The following is a 19,459-nucleotide window of genomic DNA, read 5'->3' as shown; positions in this document are numbered from 1 at the left end:
GATCCAAGATTGTTGCCACATGAAGAGAGACTGGAGAGTCCAACCCGCCAATAACTGCTATCAGGTCATCCTGATTGCCACATTTGTAGTTGGGGGAAAATCTGTTTGGTGTGGATAACAGGAGCATTGTGGCATGATAGGTCCACTTTCCATTGAAATAGCTGTCATAGATGTGGAAGCCCAAGGTAACATTGGGTAAGAGGTGGAGGTTTTCATTGATCTCCTTGACTGCGAATGCCAAGGCTAGAATGTGTTGGTAATGCTTCGGCACTACACTAGAACAAGAATTACATTCTGTTAACCTTTTAAAAAATACCACAACTATGTTACGTGTAAGCTTCTTTAAATGTTGTTATTTATTTTAGTATTTACACAACTTCTTTCTTCATGGCACACTCTTCCACTGTCTCCAGAGATGCAGATGTCAACACAATACATTCCTTGATGTAATCTTTGGCATAACATGGTCTACACAAAGGTGAAGCTACCAAAGTGATAATCTTCAGGAAATGATATTGCCTATACCTATATGTGCAGAGATGACAGAACTAAACAGCATCAGTGTTCATCTTCAGAACTGTATGCTAGCCTTTATTGTACAGTTTTATGTTTTATAGCTGTAACCTACTTTGATGTATATTTTTATGACACAGTGGTATATAAACATTTTTATAACTAAATAAAAAAAAAACCATGGCACAGCCTGACTTTTCTTCGAAATGACATTTTCTTAGTAATGACCTTCAAAATTTAAAGTGTTATATAAAAACATATAATCTAAACACAATAAGAGGTGCTATTTAGTACTTAACTCTAACAAATATACAGTGGTACCTCGGGTTACATATGCTTCAGGTTACATACGCTTCAGGTTACAGACTCCGCTAATCCAGAAATATTACCTCGGATTAGGAACTTTGCTTCAGGATGAGAACAGAAATCATGCAGCAGCGCGGCGGCAGCAGCAGGAGGCCCCAATAGCTAAAGTGGTGCTTCAGGTTAACAACAGTTTCAGGTTAAGAACAGACCTCCAGAACGAATTAAGTACTTAACCCGAGGTACCACTGTACATTTATTCCACTTATATTCTTATTCTAAATTAAATGTCTTTGGTACAGCTGATATAAATATATTCTGAACAAATCACAGATGTAGAAAAGAATGAAATCACCTCAAACAAGGAGAAAACAAGCTTTTTTTGTTTGCTTGCTTATCATCAGGAATCAAATTTGAAGGAAGATAGTGGCGACTCTCAGGTGAACAATTTCTACATAATACTTTCTTAGTCACATCTGAAAACAAGCAACTCTTCCTTGATATTTTGAAAGATGGCCGTTAGGGTACCAAAATTATGAATGAATAAATAAAGTTGAGTAAGGTAACACCTGCTGTATTTTAAAGAAGGAGGGGAGCAGAAATTGGGCTTTAACCCGAGTTTTTGCCATCTGTGAGATGGAATCAGAAACATTCATGAAGTATAGTGTGATCAATGACTTCTTATAATGATAGATATATAACCAGTAGCTGGGAATCATGAGCAGGATGTTCCATAAGTACAGCAGGTTAAGAAAAGCAGTTCTGAATCAGACCACAGGTCCATCTTTTCCAGTACCCTGTGCTCACAGGGGCCAGATTGATTCCTACTGTTCTATTGTGCTCATCTCCTACTTGTGGTCTTCCAATTGAAATGGTAGTATAATTGGGAATTAGCTTTTAAATAATATACCAGGTGTGCAAGACCATCAGATTCACCTGCATAGATAGCAGGAGACAGAGATAAAAGCTTTGCTGGTTACAGGTGCCTGGTTGAAATAAGACACAAAACATCCCTAGCATATCTAATTAGATCCATAGAGTGTGTGTTTTCTCTCTCTAGAAAACAAGGAGCTTCCTCCCTGCCCCTGGAACAACCTTCCTCAGACCTGAAGCTTTTTCCACAGTCCTAACCCATAAGTCATCATAATGAAATGCAGATCTAAGACTGATTTAAAAAATGAAGGGAAATCCCTTACATAAGTTCTTCAACCAATGCTGGTGGGGGTTCTTCAGTGAAGGATAATTCTTTGGAGACGATGAAGTTGTGTGAAGCTATGCCACCAAGAATGAGCTCCCCTGACTGGTGATACTTGTGAAGCGGAGGGTGTGGATCATGGACATGACACTTCACAATGTGAGCCTTGCATATGTGAGGAAGTTGTGCCAGCAGCAACATCACAAAGGTCACCATCCTGATTGTAGGGACAAACTTCACTAGACTTACTTTATCATGTTTTCACTGACAACTCCATCATTTCAATGGCTGATCTGAATACTTGTCTGTCTGCAGTACACCATAAACCTCAAGAATAAATACTGTTATTCCTGAACAGGACTTTTTTTCAGCCAGAACTCACCATATGGGCGCTGTTGCCATTATAAAAGAACAAGGGAGGTGTTCAGGGTAGGTTCCGGCACCTCTTTTTTAGTAAAATAGACTGGTCCCGAGACATATTTTTTAACATGGCACATATATAACATCCTTTGCAGTCTCTAGCACTAATAATTGCAGGTGGTTTAACATGTGTTAGAGTTAATTACAGTCTATTTTATAATAACAAAGGAAAATAATTACAAAGTCATGGTTGAAGTTTTCCCTGTGGAATTACAGAAGATTTCAGAAAATCATGTTTGTCACACCTGGGCAGAAGTTTTCCCTTGTTCAGTTTTCTGCCAAGGATTTCTGATCTTATGAGCAGCTCACAGGATAGTTTTCCATTAGGGTTTGTTTTTTGTTTACTTCCTGAATGGCCGAATGGATTTATCTGCCTTTCAAAATACTTTAAAGAATGGGTATTTGGACACACACACACACACACACACACACACATGTAAATGCTATTTTTGTCTATTTTCCTATCATTTTAATGCAGAAACCCGAGAGAACAGACCCATGGACTGTATGTCATCAACAATAAAAAATGAAATGGGCCCCAGAAATACAGAACAATGATCTACAGCAGCAAAAGAAAGTGTGTGTGTGTGTGTGTGTGTGTGTGTGTGTGTGTGTCTGTGTGTGTGTGTGTGTGTGTGTTTCTATCTATATCTATATCTATATCTATATCTATATCTATATCTATATCTATATCTATATCTATATCTATATCTATATCTATATCTATCTATCTCACTTTGTTGGATAATGTGGGATACTATGTGTACCAGCAGGCAGCAAGAAGGGTTGGACAAATATATTAGCAAGGAGGGGAGGGCAAGAATAAAGGGAACATCAACATGAGCTAGTTGAGAAAAGAGACAACAACACATGGTGTCAGCCCTGACTGTGAGGGTAGGGGTGGAAGAGAAATTTTAATATTAGCCTACATAATTTGCAGTTCTCAAAGCAATATGTGAACTAAAATTTTGTAATCCTTGGAAATTTTCAGGAAATATAGTTATCCGGTAGCAAAGGTTCAGTGAGGACAATTAATCACTTTAACGGGGAATTGTGTAGTCTCCAGTCTTGTATTCAAGGCTGTGGGACTCATTGGCAGTGTGGGTAGCACCTTTGAGGTCAACCCCTCGAGTTGTGGGGCCCTGGAAAGGGGTGAAGCAAGAAGGCCTTAATCCTCACCTGAGAGATAGAGACTTAAGGGAATGGGGAGATGAAACACAACCTAACACCCTTGTCAAACTGGGTACATCCACAATTTGTTACAAGTAGGGTTTTTTTAAATAAACTTTATTGAAAATATTAAAATGATTACCAAGCAAAAAGTGTTGTCTTCCAAGACAAATACTTGTGCAGATGATAAGTTTTCTATGCAATCATCCAAATGGCATCAAAACAAACTGGGGAAATCATTTGCATTACAAATTTAGTTCATGAGTAGTTAACATTCCACACAATTGTCATCTACTGCAGACCTGTTAAATTCAATCAAACAAAAGTAGCCCAGTTTGAGCAAACATGTGCATTGCCTATTTCCTTGCGTGATCACAATATGTTTTATAGTTATAATCCAGAGGGTGATGTTCTGCCATTCATGTATAAACGAACTTCCAAGAGGCGTTGTATATCCGCAGCTAAACCAAATTATAAACATATGAACAGAAGAGTAGCTAAAGGGGAACCAGAGGGCAAAATGAAATACGTTGCAAGTCAGTTTGCTTTTAAACAAAATTTTGTTTCATTCCTCTCCCCTAGAGATCATTCTCTTTTCTTCTAACTAGGCAGCACTTGTAAAACAATAAGGAAGCTCTATGTAGGAGCTGCAAGGGAAGCTCGCATAACAGTTCTGTGGTTTTTTTACACATTCAAATATCCAGCACACAGACTATAGCAAAACACGCAGGTAGGTAAATGTTTCAGCTCTACCTCTCTTTTAAATCAGAACCAGTGAAGGCGGTGAAGGTCCTGTGTGAGTGTCTGGAAGCGGTTGGAGGATGGATGGCGGCTAACAGATTGAGGTTGAATCCTGACAAGACAGAAGTACTGTTTTTGGGGGACAGGAGGCGGGCAGGTGTGGAGGATTCCCTGGTCCTGAATGAGGTAACTGTGCCCCTGAAGGACCAGGTGCGCAGCCTGGGAGTCATTTTGGACTCACAACTGTCCATGGAGGCACAGGTCAAATCTGTATCCAGGGCAGCTGTTTACCAGCTCCATCTGGTACGTAGGCTGAGACCCTATCTGCCTGCAGACTGTCTCGCCAGAGTGGTACATGCTCTGGTTATCTCCTGCTTGGACTACTGCAATGCGCTCTACGTGGGGCTACCTTTGAAGGTGACCCGGAAACTACAACTAATCCAGAATGCGGCAGCTAGACTGGTGACTGGGAGCGGCCGCCGAGACCATATAACACCGGTCTTGAAAGACCTACATTGGCTCCCAGTACATTTCCGAGCACAATTCAAAGTGTTGGTGCTGACCTTTAAAGCTCTAAATGGCCTCGGTCCAGTATACCTGAAGGAGCGTCTCCTGCCCCATTGTTCTGCCCGGACACTGAGGTCCAGCTCCGAGGGCCTTCTGGCGGTTCCCTCACTGCGAGAGGTCAAGTTACAGGGAACCAGGCAGAGGGCCTTCTCGGTAGTGGCGCCCACCCTGTGGAATGCCCTCCCATCAGATGTCAAAGCAATAAACAACTACCTGACATTCAGAAGACATCTGAAGGCAGTCCTGTTCAGGGAAGTTTTTAATATGTGACATTTTAGTGTATTTTTCATCCTTGTTGGAAGCCGCCCAGAGTGGCTGGGAAAACCCAGCCAGATGGGCGGGGTACAAATAATAAATTATTATTATTATTATTATTATTATTATTATTATTATTATTATTATTTCAGTAACCCCTTCTTGTTAGCTGTTCCCTCTTGTTCAGCTCAGGCCTCAACAAAAGAATGTAACATTTTGGGGAAAATATGCAACCCAGCAAACCAGCACTAGAGGCTAAAATAGAAAAACTCTCCACAGCAACCATGTATTTTCCCTTCGAGCTCAGATAGGCTGGAATAAATGACACCCAAACACTGCAGAAGACCAACATGCTGAAAGTGATGAACTTGGCTTCATTGAAACTGTCAGGTAACTTCCTGGCAAGGAAAGCTACAGTGAAACTGATAGTGGCCAGCAAGCCCATGTAGCCCAAGACACAATAAAACATAGGTACAGATCCTTCGTTACATTCTAGTACAATTTCTTCAGTAAGTGATTTTGTGTCAACGTCTGGGAAAGGGGGAGTAGTAGCCAGCCACACAGTACAAATGGCTGCTTGAATAAAGGAGCAGGAGAAAACAATGGTGCTGGCCAACTTCTTCCCCACCAACTTCTGCATCCTTGATCCTGGTTTGTTGGCCATGAAAGCCAGAACCACAGTGATGGTTTTTGCCAGCACACATGAAACAGCCAATGAGAAGATGATGCCAAAAGCAATCTGTCGAAGACACACCACCTTCTTAGGCTGTCCAATGAATAGCAAAACACAAAGGAAGCAGAGCAGAAGGGAGGTGAGGAGAGTGTAGGTGAGGTCCCTGTTATTTGCTTTGACAATGGGAGTGTTGTGGTGCTTCATAAATGTCCCTAGCACCAGAGCTGTGGTCAAAGCAAAGGAAAGAGCGCAACAGGCCAAGCCTATTCCCAAAGGTTCTTCATAAGACAAGAAGATGACAATCTTGTGAAGACAGAAATCCTGTTCTTTGTTTCGATAGCTTTGCTCCATGCATTTGTAGCAATCATTCATATCTGAAACGAAAAGTTATTGACATCCTCTCACAAAATCTGAACAATACATATTGTCGAGGAAGGAAGGATGCAAGAATTGGGGGTGAAGTGAGGCACCCATGGGAACAGCTACCTAATATTTTGTGACAAACTCCCTCTCAGTATTGGCTCATGTAGACCAGTCTGTCATTGCCCACTCCTCCCCTGGGAAAATACTACTGAGTCTTCTTTTTTAGGGGAGCCAAGGTGTGGCTATGGTGCCCCCATTTTTGTTGGGAGTGGTACTGTACCATAAGCAATATAAACAGTATATTCAATAACAACTCTTTGAAGCAATATAAATGATAGTTCTATATAATTCATTTCTTACCTTTCTGGTCTGAAATCTTCCCTTGAGGACATGGGATGCAATCATAGCAGCAAAATGACTTCCCCTCCTTCACTTTCTTGCTAGAGCCAGGACTGCAGCTTTCACTGCACACAGAAATGGGCCTTACCTAAGACATGAAGGATACAGTATAGCAATAATCAGTATAATAAGAAATATTTTGTGCTGAATCCATAAAACAAAAAGAACAGAGTGAGAATGAGGAGATTGGAATCCTTATATTGGGGCCTATTAAAATGTTACTATAGTGATGTTTTTCCACATTTTTCTACATCATAATGTTGGTAATGTTTGCCTTGTTTCCTGTCTATCATAAATTATGAATTGTTGTTATTTTCTGATTGGAAGGCAGAAGGTAACCAGGGTGTCTCTAACCTGATTGTCACTTGTGTGGGAAAGGAAAATGCAAGTTAGATGGGTAAAATACATGTGACTGGCTGAATCCATATATTTCTGGGTCTTTCCAATGTTGTCACAGTAGTATCAGGTGGGGCTATTGAAAAATGCACCTGCAACACATTCTGCAATAGTACTATATGAATGGGTTCAAAATAGAGAACTAACTATTGCATTCAGATGACACTGCATTATACATATATCTGCAATATAGTGTAAAAATTGTGTGTTTCTGAAGAAACATATACTTTCTTTCCTTTGAAAAAGTTCTTACATACCATGCTAAGAACTGATTAAAATTCCTCAGTCAATCATATCAAGAGGAAAGAACTTTTGGAAGATAATTTTATATGGCAATTTTATATATTTCTGTGGGGTTTTTTTAACCTTCTCAATTAACACACTCTCTTTTAGAGCAGTCATTCATTGTCCACTAAAAATCATCTCAGAACACATCTCAGAACACAGTGTCAATGCTCATTCAAACCTGGAGGTCAATCCAAATTGCATACAATTAGATTCTACCTGGTTAAACCAGGTATGCCATGTCACAGCATCTTCATTGATGTTGAATAGTTGGTCGGAAGAACCCTGGGGATCCACTGTCCCAACCTTCATTCCCTGAAAGGATTGGTTGGAGGAAATAATCCAGTTGATAATATCAAATCCAGCAACAAGCACCCCATTCTTGTCAAAAGAAATCATGTCCCCAGCACTGTTGTTAAATGAAATGCTTCTCAGAAAGCGATGCAGCTAGAATGGAAAGAAAAGGCAAGAGTGCTTTTTTGTTAATTTTTTTTATTGATTTCATATTTTCAAAACAAATTTCCAATATCAATAATAAACATTCCTTTTTCAATTCACCCCCTCCCTGTTGACTTTCCTCAGCTTCCATTTCTGGTTTATTACATCAGATGATACATTCTGCTGTTTGTATATAATACTATATTAGCACATTGTTATATTTCTTGTTTTTTGTAGATAAAGTTGTAAATGTTTATTTAAATCCTGCCAACGAGTCCCTTATTTTTTGTTTCTGCGAATATATTGTAAAAGTTTCCCATTCTTTTTCAAAGCCCCTATTGTCCTTTTCTTGCAATTTGTCCGTTAACTTTGCTAACTCTGTGTAATTCATCAGTTTTTCTTGCCATTGTTCTTTAGATGGTACTCCACTCTTCCAATTTTGTGCTATTAGAATTCTTGCTGCTGTTGTAGCATACATAAATAATGTTCTTTTTTCTTTCGGCGGCTCTTGTCCTAAAATACCTAACAGAAAAGCTTCTGGTTTTTTAACAAATGTTATTTTAAACATTTTTTTTTCAGTTCATTGTATATCATTTCCCATTTAAAAAAAATAATCTTGCAATCCCACCACATATGATAAAATGTACCTTCCCCTTCTTTACAGCTCCAACAGTTCTTTTGTTCTGTTTTATACATTTTTGCTAATTTTACTGGTGTGATATACCACCTGCACATCATTTTCATGTAATTCTCCTTCAACCGTATGTAATCCTTAAATTTCAAATTCACTTTCCAAAATCTTATCCAATTCTCAAACTGTATATTATGGCCTACATCCTGTGCCCATTACTGATCATTACTGAATCATTACTGATTTGACTTCTTCATATTTGGTTTCCCATTCCAACAATATATTATACACCTTCTTAATAGTTTGGAATTATCATCTATAATATCCTTTTGGAATTTATAAACCATATAAGTAAATCCTTTCTTATTGTCTTCTTAAAAAATTTCATTTAATTGTCTATGTTGCAACCAACATTGAAGGTTTTCTTTTATCTCGTCATAGTCTTTCAATTTTAACCTTCCTTGTTGTTCTATTAATAAGTCTCTGTATGTTAGCCATGTTTCTTTCATTGTTGATGTTTTAACTGATAGTGCTTCAATGGGTGATAACCACCACAGAGTTTTGGGTTCCAGTAATTCTTTGTATTTTTCCCATACTTTATTAATGATTTTCTTATTATATGATTATGGAATCCTTTGTGTACTTTAGCTTTCCCATACCACAGGTATGCATGCCAACCAAATCTGTTATCGTGTCCTTCCAACTCTATTGTCTCTCCCCCCCCCCCCAATTTTATCCAATCCCGAATCCAAGTAAGACATGCTGCTTCATAGTAAATTTTAAAATCTGGAGGGGGAAAGCCTCCTCTTTCTTTTAAATCTATAAGTATTTTATATTTTATCCTTGGCCTTTTCCCACTCCAGATAAATTTTGAAATATCTTTTTGCCATTTTTTGAAGCAGACATTATTACTTATTATTGGTACTGTCTGAAACAGGAACAACATTTTTGGTAGTACATTCATTTTAATTGCTACAATTCTTCCTAAAAGGGAAAGATTCATCCTATTCCATATTTCTAGATTCCTTTTTATTTCATTCCAGACTTTTTCATAATTATCTTTGTAAATACTGAGGTTCTTTGTCGTCAACCATATTTCTAAGTATTTTAGCTTTTTGTGGATTTCTATATCTATAGATTCTGCTAGCTCTTTCTTTACTCTTTCTTTAAGATTTTTAACTAATAATTTAGTTTTATTTTTGTTGAGTTTAAATCCTGCCACCTGTCCAAACTTCTAAAACATTTCTAATACTCTAGGGAGAGAATTCTTTGGATCCTCTAATGTAATAACCAAATCATCAGCAAAAGCTTTCAATTTGTGCTCTTTTTTATTATTCTGATTCCTGCCCCTCTCTGTCAGCCCTGATATTTCTGGATAAAACCTCCAAGACCAGAAGATATATCTGAATCTTGTTTTGGGATTAATTTTATAAATGCCTTTAAGAAAAGGCAAGAGTTTAGAACATTCTACAGTGGGATCATTCAGACTAAATTCAATACCATCAGTTCAATGATGGCATGGGTGGGTTTTGAGTGGAGGAACATATCAGTGTTCACAGATAAGGGCGGAAAATATGGAACTATTTTCCACCTGATGGTAAGAGGAAGGGAGATGTAAATATGAAGATCTTTGGGGTCTTTCTCAACACACAGGATATAATACAATGTTTGATGAAATATTAGCCCATTACCTGCCACAAGTCTTGAGTCTGAACTGTCCATCTTCCTCCATCCACCATTGCCCTCTTTTTAAGACTAGATGAAGATACAGTTTGTAGAGCATGTGCCATGACATAGACAGCATTATAGATACTGTAGCTGTGGCCAGTCATGCTCATTTCAAAATAAGTTCCAGGAAGGCTCTCCAGCTTTTCATTCCCTGTGCAAATGTTCCCTTGCACCTTGTCAACCAAGATATTTGGGAATACACAGTCAAAGGCCTGTTCCCAGAAGTGCCTGATAAAACTGTCTCCTTTTATGCTGGAAGGGCTTCTGCTCTCAAGGAAAGTTTTAAATCCTGATAGATTATTGGAGTGAAATGTGAAGGACAGAGCACCATGGAGTATCTGTGTATCCCAAGTCCTTTGATAGACCAATGAGACAAGCTCCATCTGGGCTGTCATTATCCATACTTTGCCTTTTGGTTTGTTGGAGTCATGTTGTAGGTGTGACAGATATGGCAACCATCTCAAATACATAACAGAGTAAGATTCTCCAGAAGCCACCAATACATTTGTTTGAGAGTCCATGATTTTATCATGTATTGTTGCCCCATCTTCCATCATGCTTCCCATTTCAGTGACGAAGGATAACATGGGGCATCTCTCTATGAAGGCAAAACAGATGCCTCTCTGGGACAACACTGGAAGCACACTTTGCAGAAATCTTTCTCCATTGTCATTATCCATCACAATTATCCCAATCCACGTCCACCTGAAATGCAGAAGCAAAGAGAGAATCCCTTCATACTGAAGGGCTTCCTCAGGGACCAGCTGGTAGAACAAAAGGCCTGGGACTTTGTCATGCATCACTGGAGCTGGGCCATATATTAGCTGAATGGAGAGATGTGGAATGGAGGGGGAGGTGATGATAATAATAGTAACAACAACATTTATTGCAAAGTTTCAAGTGTCCAGCATTCAGCACAAAATAATGCAAGCTGGCAAGCAAGTGAATATTCTTATTTCCATGCTATAAAGAGATTCTTATTTCCATGCTATAAAGAGAGTTCTGATACTGATCAAATTTTATGTCCACTTTGCATCAGGAAGCTGGGGAGAAATGGCTGAGGGAATAACTGCATTGGGGAGTACTTGTTTCCCTTTAATCACACAATGTTTTAAACCCAATGCAATACAAGCAGTCAGAAGAAAAGAATGTAAATATAATGTACGCATGTTTGCATGTTGTCATTTCTGAGCATTAAAGCCACAAATAAGTTATACAGTGGTACCTCGGGTTACATACGCTTCAGGTTACAGACTCCACTAACGCAGAAATAGGGCTTCAGGTTAAGAACTTTGCTTCAGGATGAGAACAGAAATCGTGCTGTGGCGGCGCGGCAGCAGCAGGAGGCCCCATTAGGTAAAGTGGTGCTTCAGGTTAAGAACAGTTTCAGGTTAAGAACGGACCTCTGGCACAAATTGAGTACTTAACCCAAGGTACCACTGTATCTCTAATACATGAAAGACTGCCTCCTTCCCTATAGTTTCCTCTTGAGTGTTAAGACTGACAAGAGGGCTCTGAAAAATTGGCAGAGGAGCAACCTCAGCAGCTCTGGGACTTATGGCCTGACAAAGTGCATTCTACCTGTATTCAAGTTATTCAAATTCTGAGCTTTTTGCTCAGTCCAGCTAAAATCAGGATCTACTTTTGAAAATTTGGGTACCTTCCTACAGGTGGTCCATTTTAGCTTCAGGACTCATGTAGCTCCACTGTCAGATTTATGTATAAGCTAATCAAGCTATAGCTTAGGGCCCTACTTTCTTGGGGCCCCCAAAACAATTTAAGGGGGAAAAACTGGATATACATTTTCAAAATATAAGATAAAAAACAAATAAAATAACAGTGTTTTGTTATGTGCAAATGGCTTTAGATACCTATTAGGTCCATAAGTTACCACACAGCATATATTCAACACAAAAACCAGCAACAATTTGTTGTTGACAAAGGACAGTTGGGCATATAAAGGGCCCCATTACCTTCAGAAGCTTAGGGCCTCATCAAGCCTAAATCCAGCCTTCTTATCTCACCACAGGAGTGTTTATAACAGATGACCAAATAAAATAGAGTTTGAATTAAAACCTTAAATTGCACTCTTATCCAAATTGGCCAGATGCTGTAGATCTATTCTTCTGTTTGAACTACATGAGTACCCAGAAGATTTTTTTCATGAATCTCAGCTCAGCTTTTTCTTTTTCTCATTTATGAACAAACCAACACAAAATGAACAAACCATAATGGCTGTTTCTCTTCATCTGGACATGACAGGCACAGAAAATATCATAGCTACCTCATTACCTTCATTTTACACAATTATGTCACTCAACAATGAAATGGAATCTGGGAGGATAAAGAAGGTATGAAATAAGTTCAAAATTTCATGCTACACACAAACCTTACCTGTGGAACTTTATATAGATCCAAGATTGTTGCCACATGAAGAGAGATTTGACAGTCCAGTCCACCAATAACTGATATCAAGTTATCCTGATTGCCACATTTGTAGTTGGGGGAAAATGTATTCAGTCCAGATAAATGTAGCATTGTGGCATGATAGGACCACTTTGCAGTGAAATGGCTGTCATAGATGTGGAATCCCAAGGTAACATTGGGTAAGAGGTGGAGGTTTTCATTTATCTCCTTTACTGCAAATGCCAAGGCTAGGATATGCTGGTAATGCTTCGGCACTACACTAGAACAAGAGGCATATTCTGCTAAGCTTTGCACAAATATCACAACTGTCTTATGCATAATCTCCTTTCAATATTATTATTCATTATAGGATTTACACAACTTCTGGAGGCATTCCTTAGCATAACATAGTCTACACAAAGCTGAAACTACCAAACAGAATTAGCCATCATCTTCAAGAAGTGAGGTGATAGTACTAAACAACATCAGTGATCATCATAAGAACATTTTATCTTGCTCTTATTGTATGGTTTTATGTTTATGGCTGTGAATCACTTGATATATATTTTTTCAATGACATAGTGGTATATATTCTGAGATTCTTGCATTGCTGGGGTTGGACTATGTGAGCCTTGGGGTCCCTTCCAACTCTAAAATTCTATGATTCTATGAATTTTTATATATAAATATTTAAATAATAAAACGTAACAGCCCACCCTTTCTTGGTTTGTTATTTCCTTTCCAAACAGCAAGAATCAAATGTGAAGAAAGGTGGCGGCGGCTCTCATCTGCTGAACAATTTCTACACAATAATTTCTTAGTTACATTTGAAGATAAGTAAGTGTTGCTTGATATTCTGAGGGATGGCTACTAGGGTACCAAAAATGATAAATGAATCAGAACTAACTCTGTTATCAGATGAATAAAGTAACATCCACTGTATCTATTTTTTAAAAAATCCCAGAAATGGGAAAGTGACTGAGAATGGAAAAAAAGTCTAGATAGCATTAGGAAGTGTCACAAAAATCAATATACCTGTTAAAAGGGGATGTCTTTAAAACAATGCATATAGACCAGGGGTCAGCAACCTTTTTCAGCTGGGGGTCGGTCCACCCTCCCTCAGACCATGTGGTGGGCCAGACTATACTAAAAAAAAAAAAAAAAATGAACGAATTCCTATGCCCCACAAATAACCCAGAGATGCATTTTAAATAAAAGCACACATTCTACTCATGTAAAAACATGCTGATTCCCGGACCATCTGCGGGCTGGATTGAGAAGGTGATTGGGCCACATCCAGCCCACGCACCTTAGTTTGCCTACCCCTGATATAGATGGAAAGATGGAAATGATGATATTGAAACTCACTGCTGTATCTACAAAACATAGTTCACAGAAAATGTGAAATGTGAAACAAAATGAACTACAAATTGAGCACGTCTTTTGCTGTCAGATGGCCCCATTAAAAGACACGTTGTGGGTATCACGGTTACAGAAACCTGCACCTCAGTGCTTGGAGATTTATTGCTGCTAGGAGTAAATTGGACTGGCCTGTAGGGACCTATTGTGAGTATCCAGTTCATCTGTACATTTGTGTGAGAGTCCTGCTGATGAGAAACACCTTTAGTAAATCGAAAAAAATATTAAAAGGATGCTGTTATGATCCAAAATACAGTATTTAGGCTGAAATAGAATTCACATGTACTTGTCAGTGAGACGCACTTGAGATTCTCAGTAGACATGGGTAGGGTTACACTACAAACAGAGTTGTGTTGTGAATTTCTAATTCTTCACAGGGTGGGAACTGAATGCACTTTTGTAACACTAAATACTCTTTGGAAGTTCCAAGAAGAATGAGTTTGATTATGCCCCAGTGCTATTTTTCTAGAAAAAGAGCTGCCAGAATGCACACCTCCCTTGTTCTCTTATACTGGCAATGATGCCCACTTGAGAGATGTCAGAACTGAGTTCTGGTGAGTTTCGGCTGGAAAAAAGCCCTGATTATTCCCAGATATGATTAAGAATGTATGAGTTGCATCCAGTTACATTATACTTAGGACAGACCCATTAAAATGAATGGGCACAGTTAATTAAGTCCAGTGATTTCAATGAGCGTACTCTGAGTATAACCAAATTGGCCACAACCCAATGTTTTGGAGGCGTATTTTGTGTTTTAATATTTGCTGTGCTACTGTGTCAAGAAAAAAAGAAAAGAAATTCATGAGTGAAGACAGGGATGAAGATGTATGATGACATAGAATAACTACAGGAAAAAATAGAATGAAAACTGTCATCAAAGTCAGTTGGAAAGAATGCAGGAGGACATGTTAGCAGAACACACTCTTTTTCAGCATTCAGTTGTGGATGGTAATTTTTAATACCTGCATTGATTACTTGTATCCAGGTACCAGGTAATGTCAGAATACCCTTCATGTGACACAGAAAGCAGGGGACAAAAGAACAAGAAACAGCAGGAGAAGGTACACCTCTTTTTCAGCAGCACCCTCAATTGCACCAACTTTTTCTTCTGTCCAATCCAATGAGTCACATCTCTGGATCAGGAACTCTCAAAGTGATTACTTGGGTATCACAAGGGAATGAAGGAAGGAAAATAGCAAGGGTACTACTACAGCTTGTCAATCAGCTACTTAACCACCATATAAGCCCAGACCAACTGGGAATCAGGTTACCTGAAGGAGTGCCTGCCCCCGAACAGACCTTTCAGACCACATAGGTCACATAGGTTACTTGTGGCACTGTATTATACAAAATCAGCCCTGAGTGCTCACTGGAAGTACAGATCATGAAGCTGAGGTTCCAATACTTTGGCCACCTCATGAGAAGAGAAGACTCCCTGGAAAAGACCCTAATGTTGGGAAAGATTGAGGGCACAAGGAGAAGGGGACAACAGAGGATGAGATGGTTGGACAGTGTTCTCGAAGCTACCAGCATGAGTTTGACCAAACTGTGGGAGGCAGTGGAAGACAGGAGTGCCTGGTGTGCTCTGGTCCATGGGGTCACGAAGAGTTGGACACGACTAAATGACTAAACAACAACAACAACAATCATACAAAAAAATCATCTGTCATACAAAAGGCACCATCTATTAGTTGCTTCGGATGTCTTGTTATCATTCTGCCTAGGCTCTTCCCAACCCACGAGATTGGATCCTGTTAGTTCAGAATTCATGTTTTTACCTCTTACTGGTTTTATAATGCAGTTTTACTGCCTTTACTATACTGTTTTGTGGAATTAAAAAAATAGCAGGGTGTTAGTTTTTTAAATAAAAAAATTAAATAATTTTTTAGAAATCCTTACGTAAGCTCATCAGATAATACTGGTGGAGGTTCTGTACTGAAGGTTAGTGAACTGGAGACAATGAAGCTCTGGGAAGCAATAACACCAACAATGAGGTCTCCTGACTGATGATACTTGTCAAATGGAGGGTGAGGAAAATGAACCCTGCATTGAATACTATGAGCCTTGCATGCCATGTGAGGAAGCAGAACCAGCACCACCAGCACTAATAGGACCATCCTAGAGTCCAAATACAAATCTTCATTTGATAAACTTTTTTATTCTACCCCCCCCCCTCATCTGTAGCTGAATATTAAGGCTGCAATCCTATACATACTTTCTTGGGAGTAGGTCTTATTGAACTCAATACGGCTTACCTCTGAGTAGGCATGTATAGGATTGCAGTATAAGAGTCTCTATGGTCACAATTTGATTTGAGCATTCATTCAGTGTACTGATAGGCTTAAAGACAGGAGTATAAATCTTCTTTGTTCCTTTTCTTATTTCTAAATGGTATTAGGTATATTTATATTTCACAGTATTTGCTATTCATTTAGCAAGTGGTCACTAAAACACCTCAGTTTTGTTTTGTTTTTTACAAGCAGCAAAATAATTACAGCTCTTTTGATAATTAAAGGAAAGACAATCACCAGATCCAGGTTTGAAGATTCCCTGTGGAATTGCAGAAGAAAACTTGTTTTTCACAGGTGAACATTTTCTCCCACCCAAGACAGGAATATTTCTATTTAGAATGATCCACAGAAAGAGAATGTCATCACAAATTACAGTACTGTGGTTTGTGACAGAGAACAGGAACATACTTGTTGCTGATGAAGCATGGGTTAGAAATTGAATAATAATCACTCTTGCTCAGTTATTGTTCCATTCCAACTCATTGTATGTATTTACATATTTTTAGCAGCTTCATGAAAAAAAAAAACATACAGTTTTATGTAAAATCTGAACCATTTAATTATAAAATATTTTTCAATACATTCATCCATAAAATGCACATTTTGTCTGTATCTTTTATGTCAAATATCTGTACTGCAGAAGGTAGGAGTAGCCAACTTTTATGCATTGCTGACTGACCAGACATGGCCAACAGCTAATGCCCATCCGGCTGGCAAGGCTCTGCCCTTCAGCAGGGCCTCCTACTGGCCCATTTGAAGACAGTATTTGGGTGGAGATTCCTAGATTCTGCCAGGTGGGGAATTTCCCTAAGGGCTAGCAAGACAATGTGGGCCCTAGCTGCTGTGCACTGTGGGCAGAGGTGAGGTGTGCAACTAGAGAAGCCCATTTTTTGTATAGAAGCTGTATCAAAAAATCTGGAGAATTGCATAATTATACTGAAAACTGTCCTGTGATCATCGAATGAAGGGTGGTATAGAAAATTAAGAAATAAAGTAAATAAATAATTGAACCAAGAGTTGAATTTCAATTCACTAGAAAGCTTGAGCATGTTGGCCAACTGTGAGAAGTGGACCAAATAATTTTGTCACCCCCTCTACTGTTCAAGGTTTCTAGCAACCCTCCCATTCCTTTACTCCCCATCACATATATCTGTTTGTAATAGCACAGAGCAGGAAAAAGCTCAAGAGGCATAGTAGCATTTTTAACATACTTTTAACAGAGCATAGCCCTCTCTTGCTTTGATTGTTGGCCACTCAGATTACCTGCTGATATTCCTGATGGTAGAGAGTAATTATTCTGCATTGTTTCCAAAACAATACATAATGAAGTTCTACTCAGAGCCCCAGATTTCAATGCCATAGAACATTTGGGTAAGCATTTTGCTACCAAATATCTTTAAGGCAGGTTCAATTAGCTGCCCTCCATTATTGTAGTATAACTTCATCAATGCCCCAATGGTTTTCTGTGTCTTTACTTTAACTGCATCCATATGACACTTCCAAGGGAGGGTTTCATCAAAGAGAACACCCAGGTATCTAAAAGAAAGAGTTTCTTTTATAGCCTGCTGATCCAGGAACCATCTTGTGAACTGCCCTGAGATCTTCGGATGAGATCTCCAAAAAGATTTTTGAGACAGAATCAGAGAATAAAGAAAACCACTAATCAAGGTTGGGAAAATTCTGATCCTAATTACTAAAGAGGGGGTGTTTATTATATCGGTAAAAACCATGGGAGCAAGAATGCAACATTGCTTCATTCCTTATAATGTTTTAAAAGCAGTCATCATTCTCCATTTAAACTTACTCCGACCCTCATTTCTGTGTTACTGTATACTTCTGGGATGGAAGTTTGCCGTTTTTAAATTACATAGTGTTTCAACAGCTATGAAAATATTCTATATTGAGAGAGAAATGTTCGCAAAACTTAGGGGTCATGGACACACACGTATGGATTGCAGACTATGATAACTAGCAGTGCACATTATTTGGGCACAACATTCAAGTCTTTCTTTTCATCAACTGTTCCCTGCTGTTCAGCTCAGGCTTCAACATAATTATGTAACACTTTGGAGAAAATATGCAAACCAGCAAACCAGCACTGGAAGCTAAGATAGCAAATATCTCTACAGCCACCATGTATTTTCCCTTGGAGCTCACATAGCTTGGAACAAAGGACAACCAAACACTACAAAACACTAGCAAACTGAATGTGATAAACTTGGCTTCGTTGAAACTGTCTGGCAACTTCCGAGCAAGGAAAGCAACGATGAAACTGAAAATAGCCTGAAAGCCCAAATAGCCCAAGACACAGTAGAACATAGCCACAGACCCCTCATTGCATTCCAGTACAATTTCTTCAGGCATGGAATTATTGTCAACATCAGGGAATGGTGGAGTGGTTGCCCACCATATAGAACAAATAACTGCTTGGATAAGGGAACAGGGAAAAACAATGAAAGTGTCCAGCTTTCTCCCCACCCACTTCCTCATCTGGGATCCTGGCTTGGTGGCCATGAAAGCTAGAACCACTGTGATGGTTTTTGCTAGGACACAGGAAACAGCCACTGAGAAGATCATGCCAAAAGCTGCTTGTCGGAGGAGACATGTCACCTTCTGAGGCTGTCCAATGAATAGCAATGCAGAAAGGAAGCAGAGGAGGAGGGAGAGGAGAAGAGTGTAGGTGAGCTGCCGGTTGTTGGCTTTGACAATGGGAGTGTTGTGATGCCTCAAAACCATTCCTAGCACCATAGCCGTAATCAAAGAAAAGGAAAGAGCCAAAGATGCTAAACTGATCCCCAAAGGTTCTTCATAAGACAAGAAGCTTATATCCTTCGGAACACAAGAATCCTTATATTTGTTTGGGTGGTTTTCATCTGTGCATTCATGACAGTCATTCATATCTGTGGGAGAATATCTTTTTAGCATGCCAGAACTTTTCTACATATTAGAATATACATATTAATTTTATTCAACTGCATTCTTAAACCACTTAATCTTTTAGAAGAAACACTATACATAAATAAATAAATAAATAGAAAAACAAATACGAAACCATTCTGAAAAGAAGAATGACAAAGAAACAGGTGAATGAAAAAGAAACAGGTGAAACTGTACTACAGAAGTAACAGGGTCCATATTTATAGGGTAAAATACCACATATTCTCTTCAAATTGCAGACTGAATTAAGAACAGAGTTATTGTCAGCGACACACAGGAGTCTGAGGGGGCAGAGCAGGCTGGTGAGGAAGAGGATCATCTGGGGAAGG

At 39.0% G+C, this 19,459-nt stretch overlaps 2 protein-coding genes across 2 annotated transcripts; both read right to left on the bottom strand.

Moving 5' to 3' along the window:
• Positions 1 to 5,312: 5,312 nt before the first annotated feature.
• Positions 5,313 to 10,877, bottom strand: LOC307201528 (vomeronasal type-2 receptor 26-like; the record flags this gene model as incomplete). Its single annotated transcript, XM_079950801.1, has 4 exons — positions 5,313 to 6,211; positions 6,561 to 6,687; positions 7,500 to 7,727; positions 10,041 to 10,877. The coding sequence occupies 4 exons, from the start codon at positions 10,875 to 10,877 to the stop codon at positions 5,313 to 5,315; spliced, it is 2,091 nt and encodes a 696-aa protein (XP_079806927.1).
• A 7,314-nt stretch (positions 10,878 to 18,191) lies between these two features.
• LOC307201527 (vomeronasal type-2 receptor 26-like) lies at positions 18,192 to 19,118 on the bottom strand (the record flags this gene model as incomplete). The annotated part of the gene is made up of 1 exon (XM_079950800.1): positions 18,192 to 19,118. One exon carries the CDS (start codon positions 19,116 to 19,118, stop codon positions 18,192 to 18,194), a length of 927 nt encoding a protein of 308 aa, XP_079806926.1.
• Positions 19,119 to 19,459: the final 341 nt, after the last annotated feature.

The sequence above is a fragment of the Podarcis cretensis genome, assembly GCF_951804945.1.
Source record: "Podarcis cretensis genome assembly, chromosome: 13".
NCBI lineage: Eukaryota > Metazoa > Chordata > Lepidosauria > Squamata > Lacertidae > Podarcis > Podarcis cretensis.
Note: the sequence above shows the minus strand (reverse complement) of the source record. Positions and strands in the feature narration are given on the sequence as shown.